This window comes from Bos indicus x Bos taurus, chromosome 4 (assembly GCF_003369695.1).
Source record: "Bos indicus x Bos taurus breed Angus x Brahman F1 hybrid chromosome 4, Bos_hybrid_MaternalHap_v2.0, whole genome shotgun sequence".
NCBI lineage: Eukaryota > Metazoa > Chordata > Mammalia > Artiodactyla > Bovidae > Bos > Bos indicus x Bos taurus.
The window spans coordinates 75,760,515-75,778,872 of record NC_040079.1 but is presented as its reverse complement, the minus strand read 5'-3'; the positions used below and the strand labels follow the sequence as shown (position 1 = coordinate 75,778,872).

The 18,358-nt window shown below is 42.0% G+C and overlaps 1 protein-coding gene across 1 annotated transcript in view; it reads right to left on the bottom strand.

Moving 5' to 3' along the window:
- Positions 1-18,358, bottom strand: part of CCDC146 (coiled-coil domain containing 146) — a 142,239-nt gene that overhangs the window by 40,834 nt on the left and 83,047 nt on the right. The window contains exons 3-4 of the mRNA XM_027539758.1: positions 6,719-6,801; positions 3,400-3,609 (exon numbers count right to left, since the gene is read on the bottom strand). Of these exons, the coding sequence (XP_027395559.1) occupies positions 3,400-3,609; positions 6,719-6,801 (293 nt within the window). The remainder of the gene's footprint in view (positions 1-3,399; positions 3,610-6,718; positions 6,802-18,358) is intronic.

The following is an 18,358-nucleotide window of genomic DNA, read 5'->3' as shown; positions in this document are numbered from 1 at the left end:
AAAATCTAAAACTGACACTTTCAGCTTTCCTGACTTAGGGGTGTATCAGCATCAAAGCTCCTCAGGATTCGTTTCTTTTCTGCAGCAAGAGTCATAACTGAACCATGTCATCAAAGGATTTTGGTTTTAAGGACTTGTAGGCGAAGAAGCAATGCTGGAAGCTGTGTGTGCTGCCAAGTGCGTGAGGCATCATCCACCATCAGGAGTAGAACCAGCTTGACTGGGTGGAAGTTGTAGAAGGTCAGTTTCTTATCCAGTATAAGCAACAGCCATCTGCGAGTCCTGCTGTCCAAGGCTGGGCTGCACTGCTACGGAGGCTGTGAGCCCCCATCACTGGAAGTGTTTGAGCACACAATGAGTGGTTACTGAGAGAAGGTTTGGGTGATTCTGAGAGTATTCAGGGCTGAAAGCTCTTTGGAGACCAACAGTTCTCAAACTCTGACAAGAATAAGAATCACATAGGAAGTATGTGAGCAACTCATGTTATCTTGGGTGGGAAGGCCTGGACAGAAAGTGGAATTGTTAGTTTTAGAGTTGGATCTGCCTTTTAAACATGGATCTAAGGTGCTTCTCTTTCAGTTATGAGGACTATATGCAGCAAAACCTGTTCTAAGCTCTTTCTGTTCTTGGTTGCCACAAGAACTTTTTTTTTTTTTTTTTTTAATGTTTAGAAGGTAAAATCTGTTCCAGCTGTGAGTTTTTTCCTTACTACTAATCCTGATGATCTGCACGTCCCTCTGTCAGTCTAACTTTCTGGAATTCCAGAGGCATCACTAAAGTAATCTCTCTGTTCCTTTCTTATCAGATGTTTGGTTTTTGGTTCCAACTTTGCTATCGCTATTGGACTAAGAATGGAAAATGACTGCTATACCCCTGGGTGAGCGCCCACAGGGAACGAGCCACGGCAGAGGAAGTAGTCCCGAAGGCCGTGATCACACCGCACAGTCCTGCACACGTGCAGCACGCATGTCCCCCACTCCACGTCCACATGCACAGCACAGCACTGGCCGTGGCTCTGTTTCCCCAGCCGACTAAGACTTGTCAGGGTATTTCAGATTTAGCATGAGAGACTCAGCTGATTTGCTGTCCAGATCTTTAGGATTTCTAGGAAGAAGAGAAGCCCCCAAAAGGTAACAAAGTAAAAGCTAGAAAAACCTTGAAAAGAATACTGAATAGTCTTTTCAGGGAAAGTTTCTGGAAAAATAATGACTTCTACTTTGTTTCAAGTATGAGTTCTCAACAGTATTTATTTAATCACTTCATTATTTATTTGTATGTGTTTATTTATTGAAGTAAGTTCCATATTCATTCCTGAACTGCATAGTTACCAAGGGATCATCAGTATTAATCCAAAGCCAAGAACTATTGCAACAGATTTAATTATTAACCAACCATGTTATTATACTTCCCTTAGCACTTATTAAGGAGTTGATATTATTTGAAACATAAGAAAATCAACTAAATTATAAAGCAAAAATCTTTTCTCTAGAATATTTAAACAATATATTGTTCTTAGTTGCTAATGATTCAGAAGTTCCTGAAGATGTTGGGGTAGAGGAGTGCTAGTTATTTGGAGTTCTGTTATTCAGGCCCAGAGTAAAATGAGGTTTTGTTGTGCTGATCTGAAAAATATCATCTGTATATTTGGATGAATAGTTTTTTGTTTTTTTTTTTTCCTCTCTCACTGGCTTGGTTTCTTTATTTTTATGTGGGGATGGAAATATCTACTTTCTTCCCAGGGAGGAAGTGTTGAATGAATTTGTTTCCGTACCATGTAATACTAAGTATGTTAAGCCAGTGAAATACACAGCCTGTAAGTCTTTCCTAGTATTTATTTTGATATCGCCATTATTTTTATGGAAATAAGTTTGTTAATTCTTGAGCTGCTAATAGTTGAGGATGCAGGGAAGTCTCTTTAAGCTAAAGTATTACATGTTAACAAATCCAAAAATAATACACACAAAACATTTCCGCAGATGTTCACTTTAAATGTTCTTGTTTACTGTAGATCACTATGTACAGTCCTCACCCCCACCCCCATCCCAAGCGACTCAGTGAACAATTTGCCTGTCTATACCTAAAAGGCAAGAGTTCTGGTCATTTTTTTCCTTTCCTCTTGGCAGGAATACTTGGAAATTTTAAACAATTTAAATATCAACTGACTTATGTTCCTCTTACCCTTTCATGGAAATGTCAAGCATTCATATTTTCAATACTAATGAACAACTACCAATTGTTTTAATTTCATTATTTTCTCAACTGAAAGAGTGCTTACAGAGCACAGAAATAGCTAAGCTTTCTTTTTATAGATGTCACTGGTGAGCCTGAAACAAGTTTAGATTGAAAGACAAAGAAGAACTCAGATTACCCTCCCCCCTGAATATAATTCTCCTGATTAAGCTAATCTTCATCCCCCAGTTGAAATAATAGGCCCCAAAGAGAGGATTCAAAACCAGGGCAAGCAAAGTCCTCCAAAGGTCACTCAAATCATTCCTTTATTTCTTAGCAGGACTGAGTTCCATCACTCTGCAGGGAATCTACCTACTCTTAAAAATAGCCAGAGAAAGTTCTGCCACTTTAAACGGTAACACATTCTAGGCGAGATGGTTTGGCTTTCTCTCCAGGCACAGCACATATCACAAAACCTGGACTACAGTTGTTGTGAAATTCTATCTAACTAGCGTGATTTGCTGAACAAACTCTTTCACTGACTGGCTATTCACAGGAGGAATGTTAGAGGAGATTTTACGAATAGCATTTATCCCTTCCAGCAATACATTTCTGCTTTAGTTCACTGAATGACATCCCTCAGATTTGGATAAGTGAATGTGTCTTCCAAAAGGATATCACTTTTTCCCTTGACCTTAAGGAATAGTCTAGTAATAGGAGAAGAGGGTTGACTATGTGGTCCCCGTCCCTGTATTAGAAGAATCAAGGGAACCAGGTATGACCCTCAGCTCACATAGGCTTGTTCGAAAAGTCCTCATGGGGCACTCGCCATGCAGACACGGGATCCGGTACCACAAATGGAAAGGGGCCACCACCCGGGCTGAAGAGGCCAAGAGTGTATGCCAAGTCCTTGCCCTATGGAGTGTGTTCTTTGGTCGCAGCTCCCGATGCTTATAGTTTTCCTGACACACGGAAACCACTACAGGGATCTCCTCTTCCTAAGAGCATCTTCCTGAAACCCGAGCTTATTTTTCAGGGACTTGTTCAGGGACCACATGTTCTAGGGACTCAAGGAAAGAACTAGGCTTGTAGTTCTCTTATCATTGCTACCTCATAATCCCTGTACCTAAAATGCCTTCTTCAGTTAGTCCACGTTTTTTCTCCTAGTTTATGTGGAAGCAGCTTTGCTTGCATCTGTCTTCAGCAAACTTGAGAGAATCGCGTACTTACCTATTCAGTCTGTACTGATTGTGGAACTCTCTTTCCTTCACTGCATTGTATTCATTTTGATACTTGAGAAGTTGTTCTCTCATTTTGGAAACTTCGGTGGTGAACGCCTGTGGAAAGTTATCAGCTTGCTGCAGGTGAAACTGCTGCTCTTGTATTTGCTCAGTGAAACGTTTGGCATCCTGTAGCAGCTGGACCTCTGATTCTTGTGTGCTGGATCCCAGAAAAACAGATTTGCATAATGAGCAGTGTATACCTTCAATGCCCTTGGTAGCTCCTGTGGGGGGTCTGGTGAGGTGTGGAGGGAGTATGTCCATGCTGGGTTCAGGTCAATTCAGTGGCATTTCTGTGCCAAGTATTGCACTAGATCTTAAAGGCAAATGGAACTCACACCTAGCCGAGGGGAGCAGACATGAGTAGGAAGCTGGAGTACCAGCTGACAAGTGCTGCCACCCGTGTCTAGATCAAGATGGTGGGAGATGACAGAGAAAGGATTACTTGGATGGGAATGTGATATTTGCACTTGACCTTCCAGCAGATATTTGATCATGACCTTCCAGCGGGTGAGAATAATAATACCAAGAAGAGTGGGTTCTCCCTCCAAATGCCCTAGCAACCCTGGCTTTCTTGAATTCGTGGATTCTCATGACCTGATTAAAGGAAAATCTTTTCTTCCTTAGTAATAAGAAAAAACAGTTAAATTTTCTAATGACACTTTACCAGGAAACTAGGAAGAAAAATTCTTCTATAAAATTATGTACTTAATTTACATATTTTTGATCATAACTTCAATGCCTGGCTACAGATGTCAATGTCACAGAAAAGAGCAGTTCCTACAATTCCAAGTATATTCTGTGGCTTTGGCCTTATCTTGGGAAAGGGTTAAGCATGGGGCTTGAGGCAGAATTGAATGAGCATAGAAACTGGACTTATTGGACTCTCCAGTGTCTTCAAGGAATCACTGACCTATGGTGCGAGCTAGTGTCAGATCCAGCTTTATCAGCAGATCTGACTCTTCTTTCTCAGAAATCCTCCCTCCTTGCATTTGCTGTCTCTCCAGTTCAGAAGCAAGACCCTGCCAGTTCCTGTTTTAAAGGCAGCACTGTGTGCATGCTCCCCACCAACTTTTCTCACTAGGAGAACTCTTCAGGGTTCTGTTCATTTGCAGAGATGCCCAACAACTTAATCAAGCCTGTCTCGACTGAAGTTACCAGCCCCACCCATTTTCTCAGTCTTTACTACATCATTTACTCAACAGCAAAACATTTATTGGGCTATCAGATGTTTCAGGCACTGTGTTAGGTGCTAAATAGCAACAAGAGCTATAAAGATACACATGTAATTTCCATTCATGAATGCTAGAGTTATTTCTTACAATTCATTTCCTTGTATATACTGTATATATATGAAGTTACCTGATATCCTTAACATGAGTCTTCAACTAGGAATTGTAAGGTATCGTCTCGGGCCATTGAGCCCATTTGCCCTCAGAAAGTAGGCAAACACAGTGGTTGCGGCTCCAGCCAGAACACAAATGGTAATTTACACATGTGAACTTGAAATAGAGCATCAGCAGAAGAGAATTTAACAGCTCCTGTAACATGATTTCTATGGACACCTCATTCAATTTCGGTTCAGCATTTCCAGCCTTTATCTGCCCTGCTGCAGCCCCAGCACCAAGAATGAGGAGTCTGCATCTTCATGTCTTTCCTACCCACCAGGCAGTGGTGGGGAGAGAGTGGTGAGTGTTCGTTGTAATCACAAAAGAGGGAACTCTTTTGTGTTGGGGTCAGAAGGGGGTAAAATGTAGCAGAAGGGAAGTAATGGTTTTGTGACACAGCCTGGAAGAAGGAAGAAAGAGTGCCATGGCCTTGGTCCTGCGTGACTCTCACTGGAGTCCAGGGAGCTGAGCTGTGAGCCAGGCAAGGAGGCAGCCACATCAGCACCACACAGGGCTCTGTGGGGCTCTAGGTTAGAGCTATCCAGAGGGTGACAAGTGTTTCAATCTGCAAGGAGGCTCAGATAACTGTGTGGAATTTCTCGCAGTAAAGTGGTGTGAAATATGTTGAAAAGATCACCCCAGACTTTCCATCTAAATCCTCTAAGTTCCTGATTCCTGAGAGCTGCGTGTACACGCTGGCATTTGGGATCAGTTGTGGGAAATGGAGTCCCTGTTATAGGGGTGAGGGTGAGAATTTGGTTTGGGGCTGGGGAAGAGAAGGAGACAAGCTGGAGGGTGGTTAGGAGCCAGGATGCAGCTGAGTGTGTATGAAGTGGAGCCCAGGGGAGGGTCTATAGGGATGCAGCTCTGCTCTCCTTCACTCCTTCCCCAGGCTCTCATCCTCAAAGTAGCCAAATACCTGGGCAAGCAAAGCAGTAGGAGTAATGGGTGGATATGAGCGAGGCAGAGGGGGAGGACGGAGTGTCTATCACTGTCTCTCCTTGGGTTTTAATGAAGACGTCATGCAAAGCTATGAGGCAGGAGGTGGGGAAAAGGAAGAGGGGACTTGGGAGTAGCAGCACTACAGATTTCCACTTCTTTCTTCGCTCTCCTTCCCCCTTGATTCCCGATGGCTGACCGCACATGCTTAGAAAACCTTGTTGAATTATTCCATTGTCGCCTAGTCTTCTGACCTCTGCTGATTAGAACTGGGCTAAGGTGAGTGGCTGGAGATAGGAGGAACAGGTGAGAAGTAAAGACAGAAATCTTAGCAGACATAGACTGGAGTTGTTATAGAACCTACACCTCCTGAATGGTAAAGGTGGGGAGGAGAGGATCTTTCAGGAGTGTCCTGTAGCAGAGAATGTCAGTGCCTCACCAGAGTCACCTAGGCCCACTCTAGCGGCCACCAGTAGCATTGGTGGACAGTTGTCATATATAACAACAGCATCTGTGTGTCTCTGCCCGAGAGCTTTCTCTGGACATTGGAACTTATGGCTTCTCAGAGGGTAAGGTAGAGGTGTCAGGGGCTCACCCACCTAGAAGCAACCCTAGATCAAGGGGAGATGGAAATTAGTGAACAGATATACCAGTGTTCTTGTGCTTTCAGTGGGAGAGTTCTGAGGCGTGTTCTGTGGTCACTCGGTGAGACTGAGCCCCGTTTGTCTGCAGTGTTAACCTGAAGATTATCACATCCCCAGGTGAATAACTTTCTTCCCCGTGTCACTTCCCCACTCCCTCATGATAATGTTCTTAAACCGCTTGAACTCAAATCTTGGTCTCAGAGTCTGCTTTGGGGAAAATGAAAAATAAGATGGGTCCCATTTCAAGTAAGAAGTAGAAGCATGAGTAAGTATGTCTCCACGTTGGTAAATAGCATACCTCATCACGGTATCATGCAGCAAGGTGTACTTGGCTTTTAACTCTGCCATCCTGGTTCCAGGAAGTTTCCCCAGAGCATGTAACTAGCAAAGAGAACACAAGGAACACAAGACCACTATTAGCCATAATCCTCTTTATGCTTTACGCAAAGATAAAATGGATATATCATAAAATCTTTCAGCTAAACATTAGGAAACACGCAACAACGAGGCACATTAGAAAGGTGGCAGGTGTTCAGAGAAGATGGTTCTAGTTCTATTGGGCTGAGTTCCCTCTCAAGATGAATACTGTGATTTCTCCATCTGTAAACTGAGGGAAGGAATTGATTTAAATTCTTCCAGCTCTAAAAAAATCTCATGTATCTAGCTTTAGCAAACGAGGTACAGAGTATACATTACTAGGGTGGCTATTTGTAAGTTGAAAGAACTAGTAATTATTGAGCGTCTATTATGAGCAGCTGTTCTACATCAGCTGTTTAATTCTTGAAAATGTTTTGTGAATAGGGTGTTTTTTCCTTTCAAACTGAAGTTTAGAAAGCTTAAGTAATGTGTTTAAAGTTACAGAAGTAGTTAACACCAGTCGTCGTTGAGTCACTAAGTCATGTCCGACTCTTTTGTGACCCTGTGGACTGTAGCCCACCAGGCTCCTCTGTTCATGGAATTTCCCAGGCAGGAATACTGGAGTGGGTTGCCATTTCCTTCACCAAGGGATCTTCCTGACCCAGGGATTGAACTCGTGTCTCTCGAACTGACAGGCAGATTCTTTACTGCTGAGCCACTACAAATGTCCCCAAATGTATTTATATGCCGCCTTAAATATAATTCATATGTAACTTTTTAAGTGTTGTTTTTGATAGGTTGACCTAATATTTGATTTTATAAACATTTAATTAAACACATTTATTTTGGTTCTGCAGTTTTCTTTCTGTGTTTCTGAGCCAATATATAACTTATTTTGAATCACAAACATTTTCATTGGCTTCAAAAAAGGGTGCAGGCCATAGGCATTGTGCCTTTAAAGTCTAATTGGTTAAAAAAACTCACATATGGGCACTCTTAAAGGAGACAAGTAACTGGGAAAATGTTAGGAAAAGGTTAAGTGTGTGAGTGTGGGCTTATATGAGTATGTGTGTACTAGGAAGCCCACTTGGGAGCCAGCCTTGTAACTAGCAACAAACTAGCCTAGTGAGATAGTCACTGAAGTTAAGCCATTGCTGCTGCTGCTAAGTCGCTTCAGTCGTGTCCGACTCTGTGCGACCCCATAGATGGCAGCCCACCAGGCTCCCCCGTCCCTGGGATTCTCCAGGCAAGAACACTGGAGTGGGTCGCCATTTCCTTCTCCAATGCATGAAAGGGAAAAGGGAAAGTGAAGTCGCTCAGTCGTGTCCAACTCTGAGCGACCCCATGGACTGCCACCTACCAGGCTCCTCCGAAGTTAAGCCATTAGGAAAGGTAATCATAGAATCATGTGTTTAAAAACACATATAGTATTTTGTTTTAAGGCTGTAAAGACCATTACCTCCCATCCATTGCCCTGCACCATGGAAACAAGTGAACTGACATAGGGCCTGCCCTACAGTAGCTCCTGGTTTGAGGCGATAGGGACAAAAGAAATTATTAAATGCTTAGAACTACAGTCAGTAGTTTTATTGTTCATTAAAAAAGTGTATCTGATATTTTGTAATTATTTTCTTTATGTTGTAAGTTAAAGCAAATAAGTAAAATTATAAATTAGAGACCCCTTCCATGGGGTGGAACTTCTAAACTGGTGGTGTGAAGTGGTAGATGAAACCCGTCTCTGAAAGAAACATTGATCAAGCTGGTCAAAATTATCTAAGACACCCATTTATGGTCTCTGGAAATTGACCTAAGGGCATGAAAGAAATTTAGAGGTATTTATTTAATAAAATCTACTGAAACTCAGAAGAGTAAGAAGACTACAGCATTTGCCCCATGAGCTGCATCCATCACTCTTAGCTCCCTCTTGTATAAGAAGCATTCTGGGCAGGGTTGACAGTCAGTGAAAATCCCATTGCCCCACCTTTCTATTGCTGAAGATGTATTCCAGGGGGTGGGGCAGCCCCAGAAAGCTGCTGCACTTTACCTCCCTTCGTCCCAAGCTCTGTATGTGAAAGAGCTTTACTGGGTAGGTGACTGAGGCTCTCAAGTAGTGCCCATCCCCACTCCCCGATCTCCTGCTGTACAGGGAGAGTCTCGGTAGGCTTGGCAGCCTAAGAAGATCAGACCCCTTAGCAGATGCTGATCACCTCCTGCCTGAGGATGCTCACTCGATTTGAAACAGTGTAGACAATCCATGCCCCAAAGAATTGTCAAAAAGAATAGTTATCACAAGAATTAACAGTAAAAGGAGGCTAATAGCTTAGTGATACCAGTGGAGGCAGACCAGCAGAAGTTTTAACAAAGAAATTGGGGCCAGAAAGAGTCAAAGAGGGCCCTGCTAATATCACACTTGATACCGGTGGTCCAGAAGGCTGCGGAAAAGCTTAAGGCTGTGACCTGTGAGGAAGAACCAGAGAGGATACTTCCAAGGTCCCTGAGCTAAAGGTGGGGCAAATATGTAAACTCCCTGAACTTTGAAAGCAGTCCTCAAGCCACATACAGATTGAATGGAAAAGAATGAAACCTTGAAATGTTTACTGGCTCAGGAGGCTTAAATACAATCTCTGACCAACCAGTGGTTGACCAAGCTATGGAGCACCCCCCACCCAAGAAGCCAAGCTTAACAACAAAAACAAGGAAAGATTATCTACACGGAGACATCAGAGGCTGCACAATAACAAAGACTAAACGGCAACAAGAAGAAGCCTGGAGGGGATCAGAATCTGGACTTGCCCCAGTGTTATCCAAAATGTCCAGTTTTTCAACAAAAAATCCTGAGATATGCAAAGAAAAAAAGTCAGAAACTGCTTTGGGGTGTGTAAATGTTGGACTTAAAGACTTCAAAGCAGCTATTATAATATGTTCAAAAAATGAAACAAATCACATTTAAAGAATTAGAAGAGATTATGGTGACAGTTCATCAGATAGAGACCATCAGTAAGGTATAGATCTAGGTTAAGAACTAAGATTTTTTTAAAAATGATGTTCTTTGGGTAATAAGAATGTATAGTTTTTATATTTTTATTTTTGTTTATCTATATTTCATAATTTTCTCCAAATGGATACATACTATTTTTAATAGCAAAAAGTTAAAATAGGCTTGAGAACAATTGCTATAAGCAATAGGAATTCAGAACAGAATTTCAAACTGGAGAATACTGTGATCAGATCGTAGTGGCAGAAACAGCCAAATTCTAGCTCAGACTTATTGAAAACTCAGCTGAGTTTTCCCTAACTTGAGTCTCATCTGAAACAGCAGTAGTTTGAAGCCTGATGGCAGGTCAGCCATGGATGCCTGTTGGCAGGTTTTATGACCACAGAAAAAGCAAGAAGGTGGACAGGTTTCTTTTTCTATTTGCTATTTACATCACTCCACCAGCCAGATTACCTTTGGTATCCAGAATCTGGAAGAAAGCTGACAGGGCAACACTTGTGATATGTGTTTGTAGTTTCTGCATAACTTGGAAAAGGTTAAATCATAGATGTTTGGAAAAAGCACTGATAAGCTATCTTACTATGGTCTACTATCTTACTATGGTCTATTTTACTAAACACAAATCTCTCTTAAAAAGAGTCGGGTTTCCCTCGTGGCTCAGTGGTAAAGAATCCGCCTGCCAATGCAGGAGACAAAGGTTCTATCCCTGGTCCAGGAAGATCCTACTTAGTGTAGAGCAGCTTTGTCCGTGCACCACAACTGCTGAACCTGTGATCTAGAGCCTGGGAGCTGCAACTGCTGAACCAAAGGCCCTGGAGACTGTGCTCCACAAGAGAAGCCTCCACAATGAGAAGCCTGCACGCCACAACTAGAGAAAAGCCCCCACAGCGTAAAGACCTGGCACAGCCAAAGAGAAATTGAATAAATAAATATAAATACAATTTTAAAAAGAAAAAGATTCAGTTCTAGTAGATGAAATTATTTGTCTGTAAACATAAACCTGGAAAAGACAGTTGCATTTTCACCCTGCATGACACAACTTGGTACAGAAACCAAGTTTGTCATGTTTTAAAAATGCATGCTCTAAGAAATAGAGCATAAAGCCCAATCTTAAGTTGTCAAAGAGTATATACAACAAAAGGTTAGATATAATGTCAGAAGTTCATAAATATGGTTTCACAATAGATTCTTGTGTTTTTGAATCGCTTTGTTGGTAATTGAGATTGGAAGGAAACATTTACTATAGAGCTAAAAGTAACAAGAATTCATGATTCATAGATGACATGTAATAATATGGAAAAAATTTCAAAAATTGAAATTCTAGGACTTTCCAAGGAAACTAATAGCTCAGTAAGAGCTTTTACCAAGTGGACTTATCTAGAAGGGTTCAGCATGAGGAAACAATTAGGTGTCTGTGTGGGTGTCTGTAGGGCAACCAAGGTGACCATGGTTATTAACCTGCTCCATTCTTGTTGATTCTTTGACATTACCTACTGGTGGTCTCATCCTGAGAAATAGCTGCCATGTTTCGGGAGGTAGGATAAATATTTACCATCCTTATCTCTCTCTCACCCTCTCCCTTTCACTGCTAGAAAAAAAGAACATAGCTATTAGATGTAGCTCAAATGCAATCAAACTCTCAACAATTCATCACTCATTTTGTTTGACTTCTCCCCTTGGTTGTCATATCAAGTTTTAGCTTTTCTGTACACCTAACCTAACACATTCACCAAGCAAACTTTGGCCACCTAAAGTCATCAACAAATCTATTTACCTACACTTACACACAGCCTTAATTTCTTTCCCCAGATCTCAAATATGAAGTCTTCCTTTCCTCTTGGTCATGTCTCATCCATCCACATGTGCTCTCAAATATGTATCTACTACACCTTCCTAGGCATCAGTTATACTTTCTCGCCTTTATAATAACCTCTGCTTCCCCTCTTTGCTGGGTCAACACATACGAGTCAAGTACATTACAAGTGCACTTTGGTTTGAATTCCAGCTCTGCTACTTTTTAACCCTGTAATTTGGAGTAATATTTAATCCATCTGTACCTCATTTATGAAAGAGAAACAAAAATAGCCCCATTTCATAAAGCTGTGAAAGTGAAAGTTGCTCTGCTGTTGCTGCTGCTGCTAAGTCGCTTCAGTCGTGTCCGACTCTGTGAGACCCCATAGATGGCAGCCTACCAGGCTCCTCCATCCCTGGGATTCTCCAGGCAAGAATTCTGGAGTGGGTTGCCATTTCCTCCTCCAATGCATGAAAGTGAAAAGTGAAAGTGAAGTCGCTCAGTTGTGTCCGACTTGTAGCAACCCCATGGACTGCAGCCCACCAGGCTCCTCCGTCCATGGGATTTTCCAGGCAAGAGTACTGGAGTGGGGTGCCATTGCCTTCTCCGAAAGTTGCTCAGTCATGTCCAATTCTTTGCGACCCCATGGACTATATAGTCCATGGAATTCTCCAGGCCAGAATACTGGAGTGGGTAGCCTTTCTCTTTTCCAGGGGATCTTCCCAACCCAGGGATCAAACCCAGGTCTCCTGCATTGCAGGTGGATTCTTTACCAGCTGAGCCACAAGGGAAGCCCTCATAAAGCTGTAGTGAAGACCAAAGGAATCAATATACATAAGGTATTGAGTATAGTATCTTGCCTGGAAAATCCCATGGACAGAGGAGCCTGGTAGACTGCAGTCTATGGGGTTGCGATGAGTCGGAGACGACTGAGCGACTTCACTTTCACTTTTCACTTTCACGCATTGGAGAAGGAAATGGCAAGCCACTCCAGTGTTCTTGCCTGGAGAATCCCAGGGACAAGGGAGCCTGGTGGGCTGCCGTCTATAAGGTCGCACAGAGTCAGACACGACTGAAGCGACTTAACAGCAGCAGTAGCATAGTATCTAGAAGGGCTTTATCAATGTTAGTTATTTTATTATTATTATCATTAACATTATCCTCAACCTATAAATTTTCTCCTCTATCTTATAAAAACAAAACATACCTTGAATGCTATGCTCCCATTTAGTTACCCCTTTCTTTCTCTCCTTCTCTTTGATTTCAGTTTTTTCTCAGAAGAGTTGGCTCTGCCCTTTATCTCCACTCTCTTACCTTCCAGTCACTCACCAATCCATAGTGATCAGGCTGCCACTGTATCACCAGATTGGTAAACTGACTGATGATTTCCTTATTTCTCTGGCTGATTTTGATATTCTTCTCATTATCACTGGTTTTCAATAATTTGTTTAGGATATGTCTTGGTGTGGTTTTCTTTGGCTTGAGATTTGTTCAGTGTTTTCAATCTGTGGGTTTACAGTTTTCATCAAATTTGGAAAAAAATTCAAGTGTTATTTCTTCAGATATTTTTTTTCTGTCCCCTTTTCATCTCCTTCTGGGATTCTAATTAAGCATGTTGGGCCACTTGATGTCCACAGATCACTGATGTTCTGTTCATTTTTGTCTTCTAGTCTTTTATGTTTCATTTTGGATAGTTTCTATTGTTATATCTAAAATCTTACTCATCTCTTTTTCTTTAGTATCTAATCTGCTATTAGTCCCATCCAGTGAACTTTTCACCTCAAATGTTGTGTTTTCATCTTTAGAAGTTTGCTTTGCGTCTTTTATAACTGCTGCTCTCTCATTATGTTCATGCTCTCCTCTCCCTTCCCCCTACATTCAAAGCATGTGCAGTAGCTGTTTTATTGTCCTTGTCTACTCATTCTGTTTTTGTGTCTACTCCATTATTGGTTTTTCTCATTATAGGTCACATTTTCCTGCTTCTCTGCATGCCTACTAATTTGGACATTTGGACTAATTTGGACTAATTTGTTTGATTGGACAACAGACATTGTGATTTTTACACTTATCCAATATTTAAATGGATTCCTTAAATATTTTGGGACTTTATGAGTCACAGTTAAGGTACTTGGAAATAGTGTGATCCTTTCAAGGCTTGCTTTGAAACTTCGTTGAGGAAGTCTAGAATGATCTTTCTTTCTGGGCTAATTTGGCCCCACTCCTGAATCAATACACTTCTCCTGTGTCAAGAGGTCTTCTAATCTAATGAACTATTCTTGGCTCTGTGTGAGTTCCAGGTATTGTTCTATGCCAGTCTCTCTGGGGGTTCTTTCCCAGCCTCAGCACAGTCCTCACATGCATGCACTGATCAGCATTCCTCAGCAGATTTCTGGAGTGCTCTTTCTCTCTCTCTCTCTCTCCCTGTGCAACTCTCCCTTCACCTCACCTGTCTAACTTAGCCAACGTGGCCTCCCTGAACCCCAAACTCTATCTGTCAAATCAGCAAGGCCAGCTGGCTCTGTTTGGAATCCCCTCCCTCTATTATCACTTGGAGAAACACTCTCGTAAGCAGTAAAATGGGGGCAATTATAGAGATCAAATTGCCAACATCCACTGGATCATGTAAAAAGCAAGAGAGTTCCAGAAAAACATCTATTTCTGCTTTATTGACTATGCCAAAGCCTTTGACTGTGTGGATCACAATAAACTGTGGAAAATTCTGAAAGAGATGGGAATACCAGACCACCTGACCTGCCTTTTGAGAAATCTGTATGCAGGTCAGGAAGCAACAGTTAGAACTGGACATGGAACAACAGACTGGTTCCAAATAGGAAAAGGAGTACATCAAGGCTGTATATTATCACCCTGCTTATTTAACTTCTATGCAGAGTACATCATGAGAAACCCTGGACTGGAAGAAGCACAAGCTGGAATCAAGATTGCCGAGAGAAATATCAATAACCTCAGATATGCAGATGACACCACCCTTATGGCAGAAAGTGAAGAGGAACTCAAAAGCCTCTTGATGAAAGTGAAAGTGGAGAGTGAAAAAGTTGGCTTAAAGCTCAACATTCAGAAAACGAAGATCATGGCATCCGGTCCCATCACTTCAGGGGAAATAGATGGGGAAACAGTGGAAATAGTGTCAGACTTTATTTTTTGGGGCTCCAAAATCACCGCAGATGGTGATTGCAGCCATGAAATTAAAAGACGCTTACTCCTTGGAAGGAAAGTAATGACCAACCTAGATAGCATATTCAAAAGCAGAGACATTACTTTGCCAACGAAGGTTCTTCTAGTCAAGGCTATGGTTTTTCCTGTGGTCATGTATGGATGTGAGAGTTGGACTGTGAAGAAGGCTGAGCACCGAAGAATTGATGCTTTTGAACTGTGGTGTTGGAGAAGACTCTTGAGAGTCCCTTGGACTACAAGGAGATCCAACCAGTCCATTCTGAAGGAGATCAGCCCTGGGATTTCTTTGGAGGGAATGATGTTGAAGCTGAAACTCCAGTACTCTGGCCACCTCATGAGAAGAGTTGACTCATTGGAAAAGACTCTGATGCTGGGAGGGATTGGGGGCAGGAGGAGAAGGGGATGACAGAGGATGAGATGGCTGGATGTCATCACAGACTTGTAGATGGACGTGAGTCTGAGTGAACTCTGGGAGTTGGTGATGGACAGGGAGGCCTGGCATGCTGCGATTCATGGGGTCGTGAAGAGTCGGACACGACTGAGCAACTGAACTGAACTGAACTGATAGTTCTCAACTCATTTATTTACCTATTCCAAAGGATCACTGCCCTATGCTATTGTCCAAAGTCTGGAAACCATTGTTTCACCTGATTTGGTCCATTTTTTAGTTGTTTAAGGTAAAGAGGGTAAATCTAGTTTCTGTTAGTCCATCTTGGTTAGAAGTGGAGCCTTAGTGACCTTAATTATTAAGTTCAAACATCCCTCTGTCCTTATTATACATGATAATCTTATGACATTTATTACTATTGACTTCTGACAGTTCATTGTTCTTGAACTCTCTCCTCTGGTTCCTGTGGCATATGGTCTCATGGTTCTTTCCTAATTCTTCTGTTTTTTTCTCACCAACTTTTTGAAAGTTGGTGTTGCCCGTGCTTTTGACATGACCTTTTTTCTTTTAAAAGTTATCCACTGTACCTAGTCTGAACTAACTGTATAGTCTGAACCTGCCTGTATGCCAATGACTCTCAAACAGAGGAGCCTGCAGGCTACTGTTATTGGACAAACTAGGACTTTGTTTGGGCAAGAGCCATTCAGGACTATGGGAATTAAGAGTTAGAGAGCAATAAACATTTTCCTCTAACATTTAGAATACATGACTTACTTAAATGATATAATATCAACATTCATATACTGTGACCATTTTTTAAGAGAGAAATTTGATATTATGGGGCATTTCATCCATAGATTCTGTTAAACTAGATATGTCAGACAATTTCATAGAATAGACAGAATCTATTTAGTGCTATACACCAGTCTTCATCACTTCTTTTTGAGAATGTGGCAGTAGATAACTAAGCACTTTCCTGACTTCAAGTTATGTCCCCTTGAATCTCCTTCTAGCTGCCAGCAGAGTACTCTATCTAAAACACAATTTTCGTACCTTTCCCCAGGGAGAGGTCAATCCTATTGAGGCATAGCCAGTTGGGGAAGAATGCCTGTGCCTTAAAATACAATTTTCACCTTGCTTAAAACCCTTCAGAGGATCCTATCGCTTTCAGGGTGAAGTCTAAATTACTCTACTTGTTATACAAGGGCCTTGGTTATCTGGAGATTGCCACCCTCTCCAAACTTGGCTCTTCTCCTTCTAAACCTACTGTGACCATTTCATTTCTAGAACATGTCCTGTGGTTGGCAGAATGATGCCCCTACCCCAATCCCAAGATGTCCACATCATAATCCCTATTATGTGTACATATGTTACTTTTTATGGTAAACGGGACTTGGCAGATACAGACTTTAAGATGAGGACATTATTGTGGATTATCTGACTGAGTCCGGTCTAATCACATGAGTCCTTCAGAGCAGAGAATGTTTCTTGGCTGAGTTAGGTACATGAGATGGAAGAAGAAGGAAAGATTGAAAGTGTGAGAAGGATTTGACCTGCCAGAGGAAGTGGTCCTCAAGACAAGAAATAAGGGCTGCTTCTAGAAGCTGGAACAGGAAGAGAACCAGATACTCCCCTAGAGCTTCCAGAAAAGAATGCAGTCCTATCAACACCTTGATTTTAGCCCATCAAGACCCGTATTGGACATCTCGCCTACAGAATATAATAAATTTGTGTTGTTTAAGCCACCAAGTTTATGGTAATTGGTTATGAAAGCAGTAGAAAATGAATACCGTCTCATACTATGTCTTTGTATATTGTATTGCCCTAGCTTCAATTTCTCTCTCTTGTCCACTTTGAGAATTCTTATTCTTCTTTTGAAACATCTCAGTCAGCCTCTGTGGCTGACTTTCATTTCCAGGCAGATTACTTCTTTCTCTCTACTGCTTCTTTAAATCTAGATGCGTATCTTGTTGTGCACATGGTAAACTATTATCAGCCTGTGTTTAAATGTGTCACCCCTGTTAGGCTGTGTACTCCCTGATGATAGAAATCCTAGGGTGTTCATCTCTAAGCCCCAGCACATAGCTTGGTATCTTATAAGTACTGGGTAATATTCTTCACACTGTTTGACTTAAGCTTATCTTAAAACCAATGATGTGGCTGTCAGAACGCTTGTTCATTCATTCACTTCCACTCCAACTTTCCCATCAGAGAGGGCAGGTGTAAAAGGAGGACAAGAGCAGGTAACTTGGCCTCAACACAAGACTTCAAAGAGCAGAGAGTGCCATACAACACAGGCTGCCTCACCCACAGCTCCCCGGCTCCCTTCTGTGTGGTTGGCAAGGCTCACAGGATGAGCAGAGAGCTCTGGTACTGCCTCCCACAGCTGTCTTGTTCCTCCTTTGGTGGCCGACCGCAGGAATGCGGGGGAGGCCACAAGTGGCAAACAGGGCCTCCCAGAGTTAAGGTATCAAATGCAGTGGACATTGTGGGTGAGTAATGCAGGTGGCTTAGCTCTGTGTAAGACTTTAAAGTTAAGTTACAGTAATTTTAAGATAACATGCACAGCCAAATAAATAAAAAGCATGTCTAAGCACATATATGCTAATGAGTGACATTCCTTTAAAATACATTTGTCCCAGTGAAACTGCAGTTGCTTGGAATTTTAACAATCATTTATCCTTTGTTTAAATGATTTTACCCCTACTTCCAAAGATCGTGGGAAAAGAGGATAGCAGGTTGGAGTGGCTGTGAGCCCAGGAGGCAGGAAATGAACCAGATTAAAACCCAGATTCCTCTTTCCAAACTTCAAAGGACAAACTAATGGTTAAGAGTAAAGAAGCTAACTGGGCCAGAGTCCTGAGGGGTATTTACACGATAGTCAGAACATAATGGAGTTAGGAAACAGAGTTAAAACACGAATGACTAAAATCACAAAAACAGGAACTAGAAGAGTAGGGGTGGGGTCAGGAATGGCCGTGTGGGGGCGGGGCAGGAAGAGCTGTGCTGCCTGCCGACTCTGACCAATCAGTTTTCATTCATTTACATGCAGGGGTCCCACCTCTAGGGCACCTTTACAGATCTGGAGTGCCTTTAAGCAGGGAGAGATCGAAAGTGGAGCTGGGACCCATCTCTCACACAAGGGTTACAAATGTATAAAAGATGGTCAATTTATTCATCTCACTATGCAGATCACAGAGTGCAGCCCAAGGAG